The sequence below is a fragment of the Perissodus microlepis genome, chromosome 15 (assembly GCF_051167445.1).
Source record: "Perissodus microlepis isolate ML-2025 ecotype Zambia chromosome 15, ASM5116744v1, whole genome shotgun sequence".
Lineage (NCBI taxonomy): Eukaryota > Metazoa > Chordata > Actinopteri > Cichliformes > Cichlidae > Perissodus > Perissodus microlepis.
This window is the reverse complement of record NC_140475.1, coordinates 22,189,204-22,200,931: the sequence shown is the minus strand read 5'-3', so window position 1 is coordinate 22,200,931 and position 11,728 is coordinate 22,189,204. Positions and strand designations below refer to the sequence as shown.

General features: G+C 38.2%; 1 protein-coding gene across 1 annotated transcript in view; it reads left to right on the top strand.

The window, feature by feature from the left end:
* Positions 1 to 7,497: 7,497 nt before the first annotated feature.
* The window catches only part of LOC146372158 (cytochrome P450 2K1-like), a 6,376-nt gene continuing 2,145 nt past the window's right edge, over positions 7,498 to 11,728 (top strand). Inside the window, exons 1-8 of the mRNA XM_084953003.1 lie at positions 7,498 to 7,752; positions 7,840 to 8,002; positions 8,288 to 8,437; positions 8,534 to 8,694; positions 8,782 to 8,961; positions 9,168 to 9,309; positions 9,439 to 9,623; positions 11,656 to 11,728. The exon at positions 11,656 to 11,728 is cut by the window's right edge and continues 69 nt beyond it. Coding sequence (XP_084809129.1) covers positions 7,546 to 7,752; positions 7,840 to 8,002; positions 8,288 to 8,437; positions 8,534 to 8,694; positions 8,782 to 8,961; positions 9,168 to 9,309; positions 9,439 to 9,623; positions 11,656 to 11,728 — 1,261 coding nt within the window. The 5' untranslated portion in view covers positions 7,498 to 7,545. The remainder of the gene's footprint in view (positions 7,753 to 7,839; positions 8,003 to 8,287; positions 8,438 to 8,533; positions 8,695 to 8,781; positions 8,962 to 9,167; positions 9,310 to 9,438; positions 9,624 to 11,655) is intronic.

Genomic DNA, 11,728 nt, shown 5'->3' with positions numbered 1-11,728 from the left:
GAGTGAGGTTAAAAGAGTCAATGAGGGCAAGAAAGTCCTTGACCAGCGGGTCCAGCTCACAACAAACATGGCTATTAAAATCACCAGTGATAAGAATACAGAATAGCTTACAAAGAGGTTTCCAAAAAAATCAGCGAACTCACAAATAAAATCCGTCTTGAATTTCGGTGGCCGATACACCACAGCACAGAGAATCGGAGGGGAACAGCCCAGCTCCAGTAGTTGCACCTCAAAGCTAGAGGATATGGCAGGGGGCCACTGTTATACTCGGAATTTGTTTTTAAAACCATGACTAGCCCTCCACCTCTACCTCAGCCCAGTCAGATGAAGATGTTCACACAACATGGCAAAACTGCATCTGAGACTTGACATCACACAGATGCACACAGACACAGATTTATAGTAAATGATGTCAGATGGTTTGAGCATGAACTGAGACTGCAGTTTGGGAAAGGCCTCGGTGGGGACTGTCACCAAACTGAGAACAAATGGCTTGTAGTGCTTGCAGGGCAGACAGAGAACCTGAAGGGCCGTGCAACAAGGAGTGGTCTCACTTCTTAAATTCAGATAAATTCTTTCCAAGTAATACATGCTTGGCACTGGTAATGTTATTAGAAAACAAAGCAAACAGTTGTATGCCTATATGCAAATGATACTCAGTTGTGTTTATCCATGAGGTCAGATCAAATCAAATAGTTAAACTATAGAATTAGCTTGAAAACATAAAGGTCTGGATCACCACTATGTTTCTGTCTCTTAATTCAGACTAAACTAAAGAATCTGACTTGGCCAGGATATGCTCTTTAACAGTGATTATAGACTCTAAACTGCTTCCCTGTCATATGAAAAAAGGCCCCAAAGCCAGAATTAAAATAATTTGACTATGCAAGCTCCATCGTGTCTTAAACTCTCTCAGAGTGCAGGCTTACTTGTGGTTCCTGGAGTTTCCAAAAAGAGAGTAAGAAATGCCATCATCTATCAGGCTCCTCTGTTGTGAAGCCAGCTCTCAGCAAGACCTGAATTTTACAATATACAACACCTAAAGATGAACTTTGTTGTGAAGCAGCATGATTGTAGGGTCTACCCTACAATATAAAGCGCCTAGAGGTTTGGCGCTGTAGAAATAAGATTGAACTGAACTGAAGTGAATTTAAATTAATCTGAAAATTAAAATGCAATTAATAGAAAATTAAAGCTGGGCTGAAAATTTGTTCAGCTTCACCCTTTATGAATATTGGTAGATGTGTCAAGGTAAATGATTCTGATTATTTCCGATATTCATCTTCATCTGGAAGCAGTTTTCTGTCATAAGAAGCATGTCCATTTTCTTTGATTTTCATATGAGTTATATGATTTGTATAATTAAGTGTGATGAGTAATTAAGAATGCTATTATTCACAATATAGAAAGCATTTTCAGTTTGTGTTTTGTAATTTCATCAGGGAACCACGATTTTTTCTCTCTTGACATCTGTCCTGCATGATTCAGAGGAGTGGGAGAAACCACACAGCTTTTACCCTGCTCACTTCCTGGACAAAGAGAAGAAGTTTGTCAAGTGAGATGCATTCATTCCCTTTTCTGCAGGTTTGTGAGCTCAACTATCACTGTTTAGGTTACATTGATGAAAGTAGTTCTCTCTTGCAGGTCGCAGGATTTGTCTTGGAGTCTGGCCAGGATGGAGCTCTTCCTCTTCTTCACCACCCTCCATTTCCGTTTCACTCCTGCACCTGGAGTTTCAGAGAATGAATTAGATCTGACTCCAGCTGTGGGTTTTACTCTCAGCCCTTCACCTCACAAACTGTGTGCTGTTTCCAGAATGTGAGGAACAGATATTCTCTAAAAACCATATCTTGCTCTGGTTAAAAGATTCACCTCAGTTGTTTCCAAAATGATCTGACTCCAGTTGTGGACATTACTCTCAGCCCTTCGATTCACAAATTATTTGCTGTTTCCCAAATGTGAGGAAGAGATGCTCTTTAAAAGCTGTTGTTGCCCTGCGAAAATAAATCAGCCCAGTTTTTTTCAGAATATTGCCTTCTGTCATTTTGTGTCCTTTATTTCAGAGTCACTGATTTACAAAATGTTTAGTTCATTTGTTCCTTTAGTTTCAAGGTAATTTTATTAGCCCAGTCTCATGTAGGTAAAGATGTCACATTTGCCTGTTTGCTTTAGAATAGTCTCTGAATAGGTGTCTGTAAAGTTTTGATTGACAATAAAGGCAGAATGTTTTGATCACTTAAAAATGCTACATCAGCACATGTATCATTTTCTCACTTGCTCTTAAAGATAATAATAATAATAATAATAATAAATGTTATTTATAAAGCACCTTTCAAGACACCAAAGGACACTGTACAATAGATAAAAACACATAATAGAACAATGGCAAAAGCACAAGATAAAATTAACAAACAGTGGGTTCACAGTGAATATGCAGATTTGAACAGGTGGGTTTTGAGTTGAGATTTTAACTGGGGGAGAAAACCAATGTTTCTTATATCTGGGGGTAGAGAGTTCCACAGCCTGGGAGCAAAGTTCCCTCTAATTTTTCATGTGTCTGAGCGAACACACAAACTCCCTGAGCGGTCCCTTGGACCACTGTGAGCAACAGCAGACATGTGCACTGTGGTCACACCAGCATCGAATCCATCCAAGTTACATGGTTTATTAATCAAATTACAGCATTTACATTTATGTTAGACTACTTTTAATTAAGTGCTTTAGTCTATTTACAATGAAAATTTAAAAAAAATCTTGTTCATGACCTGTGTAGTATGTTAACGCTATTGGAAGTAAAAATAACTTGAACTCCAATTTTGAAAACACAACTTTCTTTTCTTTTTCTTTTCTTTCTTTTTTTTTTTTTTTATAAAGCTCTAACTTGTATTATGAGTCTGTGGTCTGGGAGAGAGTCCTGTAACTCTCTGTCTGCAAAATACAGTATATAATGACCAATGCTGGGCAATTAATTATATAGTTACTTCTTCAAAAAAGTTATGCAAACAACAAAGTTTTTTGCAGCTGTTTACCTAAAAATGCAGCCAAGGCATTTTTTTTCTAAATAAACATTTCAAACTATTTACAGAACAATCAGCTGTTCTGCATCAAATTTGATGCCACACAAATTATTTGTGCCACTCCAAAAAATAATTTCTGTCCACTATGAGATAAAGGATAAAGGACTATTCATAAAATCAAAAATACTAAAATTCACAGATCTGGTTTAATTTCTTACTGCACAATTTTGTATAAAGCAATAAACAACCTATTTCTTGACAATATTCTAAAATTGTTTTCAAAAGGGGAACAGAGATACAATTTAGGGGGGAAATTAAATAATAAAAAAAACATTCTTGTATCTGTACAACAATAAAATGTTTTTGCACCTCTGTGTGTGGAGTGAAGCTGTGGAATAGACTAAGTGAAGAACTGAAGCAATGTCTCAGCATGACTCAGTTTTAAAAACATGGTTTTTGCAAAGTACAGGGAGGAGGTAGGGCTCTAATTGGGTGTTCTCACCCACTATTTTCACAATAGCGTGATGTATATATGTGTGTGGGTTCAGAAGTATGTCTATAAAAGTATATATATATATATATATATATATATATATATATATATATATATATATATATATATATACATATATATCAGTAAATTGTTAATCTTTTGATGTGTTGTTACTGGGATATATATCATTTAAAAAAGATAAATAATTAAAAATAAGAACTACATGTAACATGTAATGTAATTCTAATGAAGAATTTATGATGGACAGGGCATAAGCAGGAAGAAAAAGTGTAGACTATTAATTACTAATTATAAAAATATTTATAAAATATATAAAATATAAATAAAATGGTCAAAAGGGGGTGGCCTTACAGTTTTTCTCAGTTGATTTGGTGCTTTTTTCACATCACTATTAACATGTGCACAGCAGTTAGTGTATTTCTCAAAACAATTGGTGCAAATTGCAAAACCTAGTGGATAACCTGCAAAAGCAGGTCACTTGCTAAAAATCGATAATAAGCAGTGTGTACGGACGGTACCTTGCTCAGAGGTACCACAGGGTAGCTGTACAGTGGATTCAAACCCCCAACCTTCCGATCATGGGGGCAACCCTGCTACCTACTGAGCTATCCCAGCCCTAGGAAAAAAAAGTAGTCAAATGGCTTTGTCACGTTTTCATTATGACAGTGTACAGTATTCTCGCTGTGTTTTCCAATGCAAAAAAAGGTCAGAACTCGCTGACACTACCTGAAAATGCTCAAGACAGCTCTATACACTTTTTGTACAGCCTTTTACCGTAAAATCTACAGTAATGTTAGACATTCCTGTAGTTAGGGAAGTGAGTGAGTACAAGATACTGAATACGTATGTTTCACATTTTTACTGTATAGGCTGTTTGTAATTCTACAACATTGTGCAAAAGAAAAATACTCTACAGTCACTTATTTAGAATAAACATAAGAAACACCCTTTTGGTAGAGCTTTGCACAAATGTGAACAATATAACAGTACATATTGTAACTGAACATACGTAAATCATTCTGGCACATCCAGACATTCCTGTCTGTCTGGCAACATATTTTGATCTACATCACAACGGATATCAGCCCTTGCAATACGGCGAGGAAAGTATCTCCTGGAGTGGCGTATCCGCCCTCTGCATGACTCTGCTGTGATGTTGTCACATGCTGCATCCATGGCTGCTAGCAGGGCCATTTGCGCATGTGAATGCCGGTCATAAACCTTCCACCTCCAGGCAGAGAAAAACTCCTCTATCGGATTAAAGAATGGGGAGTAGAGAGGGAGATATTCAACCAGCATTCTGTCATGTGCTGCAAACCACTGTCTGACCAGATGTGAGTGGTGAAAATGGACATTGCACTGTTTGCAATCACCATTGCACAAATGGCTTCCTCTTGCTGCGGGGTAAAAAGGGGACCTCTTCCACCTCTGCGAGGTTGTCTTTCAATCCTTTGTGTCGCAGATTACAATAAAATTACAGTAATGTACACTAAACATGAGATATTATGAGATGCTGGATTACTGTCCACTATATGTATATGTATGTATAGTATTATACATACATACCTGTTCTCCCTACGAAATGTTTGAATGATTAAATTCACAGTGGGTCTTCCAACATTTGGTTGCACCCTCTGACCAGCCTCATCCATTGTGAGGCCGTGATTGACAACATGGTCAACAAGTGTTGCCCTCATTTCATTAGGAATCTGCCTATGTATTTGGCGTCTTCTCCCTCTTCCCCTGTTTTGTCCCCCGCGCATCCTCACCCCTCTTCCATGATGCTGACCTTCCATTTCTGTGTCACAGAATTGCAGACATGGTACACACTATGTGCAGTTCATACCCACATAGCAAAATTGGTATGGCCCAGATCTGGCCCACACAATGTGCTTACACATGGCCCACATACAGCAAAAAATGACAGCCCTTTGGTGGCCCAGATCTGATTTGCCAGAGGTGGCCCACACATGGGCCAGCACAAGGCCAGTTGCAGACACACTGGTGGTCCTGTGCTGACCAATGTGTGAATTACCTCTGGCAAACCTGATCTGGGCCACCAAAGGGCCATCATTCTTTGCGGTATGTGGGCCATGTGTAAGTTGTGTGCAGCCAGGGGCCAGTTGCAGACACACTGCTGGCCCTGTGCTGGCCCAGAACAGTTTCAGCTCTGACCCCAGATGTCAGCCTAATGCGTACCTTAATCAAGCCATGTAATAACAACATGTGGCGGAACATAATAGTGCAAAAGTAACATGACAGAACTCTGTTCAGACAGTGAATGGACTGATTTCTATATAGCGCTCTTCCACTCTCCCGGATTACTCAAAGTGATCTGTACAACATGCCACATTCATACACTTTCTCTAAACTGAGTGCTTTCTAACCACATTCATACACATTCACACTCTTGACATGCAGACTGGAGAAACCAGGAATCGAACCACTAACCTTCCAATCAGTAGGTGACCTGGCCTCAGTGATGGGAATAATGGCGTTACAAGTAAAGGCGTTACTAACGGCGTTACTTTTTTCAGTAACAAGTAATCTAACTAATTATTCCTATCGTTACATCGCCGTTACCATTACTAACAAGAAAATGCGGTGCAGTTACTATGTTTTTCTTCAGATTACCGCAGCTTATATCAGGTGCACAGAAGTAGCTGAAGTACACGTCAAATAATTCACGTCACGTCACGACATTTTTCTTGTAAAACAAAGGGGGGCCCAGCAAAAAAAGTTTGGGAACCACTGGTCTAGCACAACACCTGGAGCTAGGGGGCAAAACAATCGCATGAGTGCTGCTGTTCGACTGAGGAAGAATAAAGTAGTCGTGGTAAGCCAATCACATGACCACTTTAAGATGACAAAGCAACAATGTGATATTCACCAGTTTTTGAATTGTGTTGATAGGCCACATAAAACCAGAGTCATGATAATATATACACTGTGTTTTTTTCCTCAATACTTTGGTCACGTTTACTGTCTAAGGACAGCGCTAGCAAGCACTCTCTGCTTATGACCAAAAAAATAAAAACACAAAACCAAAAACAGCCCTTTGGTGTTGGTGGAAAATTGCACCATGTCGACCAATCAAAAATGATATGGCAACATGACATTTGGTTGTTTAGGAAGAGGGGGAAGTTTTAGGAGGGCCGGCGAGAGAGAGAGAGAGAGAAAGCGAGCAGAAAAAAGAGAGAAAGCGAGTTTTGAGGTGTGAGAGATTTGTGACGTTTAGTGTATTCGGAGTGTGTAGTTCATGTGTTGTCTTGTGTAGTTAGTGTGTAGTGTTGTGGATAGTTTTGTGTTGTGTGTCAGAACAGTGAGGTAACTGCTGTCTCCAGTTAAAAAACAGGAGTGATACACCTGCTGCTGTCAGACCTGCAGGTATCAGGCTGTGATGTTCTCCTTTATAGTGGACAGAAATTATTTTTTGGAGTGGGACAAATAATCTGTGTGGCATCTTATTGAGTGCAGAACCTGCTTGTTATGTAAACAGTTTGAAATGGTAAAAGGTAAATGGCTGCCAGTAACTTTGTTTTCAAAACTTCTGCATATGATTTTTAAATTTAAAATGTATATTTGCATTTAAAGTTATGAAATATGATTTAATAAACATGTTTGTGGTTGTTACAGTAAAAAAATATAACTTTTTCTACTCGGATTTTATGTTTTTTGTCTGATTTTAGCAACATATATATATATATATATATATATAAAAAACATCTTACGGTTGCAGCTGAGCTTGTGGTTGTACATAGAAATGTCCTTCTAGTTGCTTCAGATCCAAGTACAATTTTAATTTTTGCATATTTGCACAGTCCAAAGTACCAGTTTGTTCACAGTAATGGTTTACTAGGTCATTCATATGGAACCTTTCTACTAAATCATCCCACCCCCTAGTACTTATTGTCTAGATTGGGCACCAAAGAAAAAATCTAGTTTAGTACCAAATGCAGAGTCAGAGAGTGTCTCTGTAAAAAGAACTCTCAGTGGATATTTGGTTTGAAAGCCATGGGGATATTAGATGTTTTTCTCCATTGCTTCAGTTACACATTCTTGTTGGGGGCTTCCACAGTTGTCCTGTTCATGTATTTAATCTCCCCTTCCAGTTTCAGTACCAAAAAACATGGTAAGGAGCCTCCAGGACCCAGACCACTCCCCTTGCTTGGGAACCTGCTGCAGCTGGATCTGAAAAAACCCTACAACACATTACTGGAGGTGAGTTTTTGTATTATTTTTCTTTCAGGGTGTTTTGTAGATTCAGCTCACCAGGTAACACATTTGCCTTTGTTTTTCTGTTCCTAGTTATCTAAGAAATATGGATCAGTCTTTACTGTCTATCTGGGACCCAAAAAAGTGGTGGTCCTGGCAGGATACGAGACAGTGAAGGAGGCACTTGTCGACTATGATGACGTGTTTGGTGACAGAAATCCACTGGAGATCATGCGTGAACTCACTCAATCACATGGTATGGAAAATGACTATTATGTAGGGTTGCTATTTTTTTTAACTATGAAATAAGATACACTCTGTGATGTCAGAAACACAATGCACAACCCTCTGGACATAGTGTAAATATGCAGTGTATGTGACATTACAAGTAATGGTCAATATATGTGACATTTAAGGTAGACTAAAGGATGAATCAGTTGGCAACCCTAATATTACGCTACAATAAATGTATTTTTTCACACAGTTACACATTGAGCTTAATCTATCTTAGGTAAACTATTTTGTAAAAATTTAATTTCAGGGGTTGCGTGGTCCAACGGCGATTCATGGAAAGAAATGAGGCGCTTTGCACTGACTAACCTGAGAGACTTTGGGATGGGCAAGAGAGCATGTGAGGACAAAATAATTGAAGAATGTCAATACCTCATTGAAGTTTTTAAGAAATTTCAAGGTAAAACTAATCACATTGCGTTGAGTTTAGTAAATAGTAAATAAACTGACATTTTTTTTCTAAAGTTCACGTGCTATTTTATTTCTGTTGTAACAGGAGAAGCTTTTGATACAACCCAACCAGTTAACTGTGCAGTCTCTAATATTATCTGCTCCATCGTCTATGGCAGCAGATTTGAATATAATGATCCAGAGTTTATACTTCTGGTAACGCGAACATCCAGAATTGTTAGACTTGGTGGAAGTCCCTCAATGCAGGTATTAATTGCTACTTTTTGAAGTATATTCACTGACAGTATTATTTATTTTGCTGTGCATAAAGCATTACTTTGTCAACTTTGACAGATCTTTGACATGTTTCCATCGCTCTTCAAGTGGACTGCGGACAGAAATGAAATACACAAAATATATTCTGCTAATAAGAAACAAAACCGAGCCATCTTCAGTCGCTTAAAACAGAGTCTGAATTCCCAGATGTGCAGAGGCTTTGTGGATGCCTTTCTGGTCCGCAAACAAAATCTGGAGGTTGGACTTTCTATCATCTTTCAAGTTGGTGTTCTCGGATGTTTAACTGAAGCTCAGGGTGAAACTGTGCATGTTCCTGCCCAAAACTGTAGCTGTGTGTTCATAGAACTTTGAAATGTATCTGAAACCTCTGTTGATTTGCAACTAAACTAAACTTTAGGATTAGAATGATTTGAGTGACTTTTCTGTTAAATGTCTATGTGCAGAAATCTGGGATTACCAAAAGTCACTTCCATGATGATAACCTTATGATAACAGTCATGAATCTGTTTGCTGCCGGCACTGAGACAACATCAACTACACTGAGATGGGGACTTCTGCTTATGGCCAAATATCCAGAGATACAGGGTGAGAAGCCTAAGTAAAAAAAAAGACAAGATCAAGTGAACCACAAAGCTTTTATGTATTTATTTAGTATAAGTGAAGTGTTTTAGTCAGGTAATGGGGATGTGTCCACTGCACTCTTTTATGCTTCAGATGAGGTCCAGGAGGAGCTGAGGGGGGTCATAGGAGATCGACAGGTGCAGGTTGCCGATAGGAAAAACCTTCCCTTCACTGACGCCGTCATCCATGAGACACAGAGACTGAGCAGCATCGTCCCCACTGCACTCCCTCACAAAACCACCCAAGACATCACTTTTCAGGGTCACTTTATTGAGAAGGTAACACTAACACACTTACTATGGAAAACCGAAGATATACCAAAGAAATATCTTGATGGAAAAAATAAATGCAATATGAACAATGTCCTTTCAAGTTGGGGCCATGATACATGACGACAGGCAGGTCAGCCTAAATGCAGACAAAGGCATAGACATTGCTTCTACTGATTTACCTGTCAGCAGGAAACTGAAGCTTACAGGGAGGTTGGCAGGAAAACTGCTGCCAGCAAAAGAAAGCTTTAAAATCATACAGGCAAGAATTACACAAGTTATCGGAAAAAAACAACAAAAGCACCTTGCAAAACTTTGTAAAATGTGAAACTGGAGAATAGATTATGTGCCTTTTAGTGTGCTGTTCTGTTTTTCGTGACAATATTGTACAGATTCACAATGCTCTTTTTCTTTTAGATATTTTTTTCTGGCAATTTTGCCTTTATTGGATTATGTAGCAGTTAACGTAGACAGGAAACTGGGAAGAAAGAGGGGAAAGACACACAGCAAAGGGCTGCAGGTCAGACTCACACCTGAGCCTTCCTTCTCCAGCCGTGTAGCCGCCTGCTCACCCACTGAGCTAAAGTGGCACGCCAACAATCCTCCTTTTAAAACAGCATGTAAAAAAGAAGCTAAAGTGAGTGCAGAACCAATTAATAATTATAAAGAGCAGAACAAAGCAAAATGCATATGATGGATTCTAGTTTGAACACTCTGGAGACAAAGTAAGAGAGGCAAAGTTGAGATTGTTTGGACATATGCAGAGTGGGGGAATTAAGGATTTTGGACAATGGTGAAGACAGAGCAGCCAGGCAGGAGGAAAAGATGAAGACCACAGAGAAGATTTATTTAAATAGTGAAGGAGGACATGCAGAAGGTTAATGTGAAAGAACAGGGCGCTAAAGGGAATAGCTGAAAGAAAAAAAAAGAGGAAGGTGCCTGCTGTTTTCTAATATTATTGTGAAGAGTGCAAGAACGACATGCAGGCCATCAAACGCTATATTTAAAGTAAATAAATGCTGATTAATTTGGCAAAAGGCAGCATTATAAAGGATTACATCAGAGGGAAGGCTCAGGCTGAGCAGTTTAGAGACAAATTCAAAGAGCCAAGATTGAGATTATTTATACATTTGTTTGAGGAGGGATATTAAGCATGTTGGACAATGGTGAAAAGAGAGCAGGCAGGAGGAAACATGAAGATAGCAGTGCAGGAAGACAGTGTGACAGAAGAGGGCGCTAAAGGCAGCAGATGAATAATAAAAAAAGAAGAATTACAAAACTGTTATAGAAGAATGCAAGTATTTTCACCAATATGCTGCTGATCACAGCCTATATGCAAAGGGAAAAAAATGCTGATCAATTAATCTGTGTTGCAGCTAATCTGGATTTGTATTTCCCTCTTGTCTGGATATCCCAGCTGATTCAAATACTCCACCTTGAGTAATAAACTGTGATTTTCTGGGGCGACCGAGAAACAAATTTAAAGTTAAATAACAAAATGTCCTTTTACTACCATAAAAATATAGAATATAGAATTTTTTAGTAATTACACAATGGAAAATGTATCGAATTTTATGGTAGAATAAATTAAAATAAATGGGAAATTATGTAATGAAATATCACCCATAAAAAAGTAAAAAAAAAAAATATATATATATATATATATATATATATATATATATATACTGTTGTTAAACTAGTAACTGAATTTGTATTCTACAGTGTTTTTGATTGTACTGTAAAAGGGGTTGCCATGTCTATCTTTACTTAAGTAGAATGTATATTTAATATTTCTTCACTGTTAAAAAGGTATTTAACATAAAACTACTGAATTTACCCTTTAAAGAAATTCTGAAAATGGCTTGTAACATACTGTTAATATCAAGTATATATTCATACTGATCAGACAGCCATTGACCATAACCCCCCTCATTACCTTTGCTAGAAGAAGTTTGACATTAGTAACATAAGTAACTTCTGTAAGCTATTAAAATGTATCATATAAAAAGCATTTTCAGTTTGTGTATTGTACTTTTTGCAGGGAACCACAGTGTTTCCTCTCTTGACATCTGCCCTGCATGATCCCAACGAGTGGGAAAGACCGCACAGCTTTT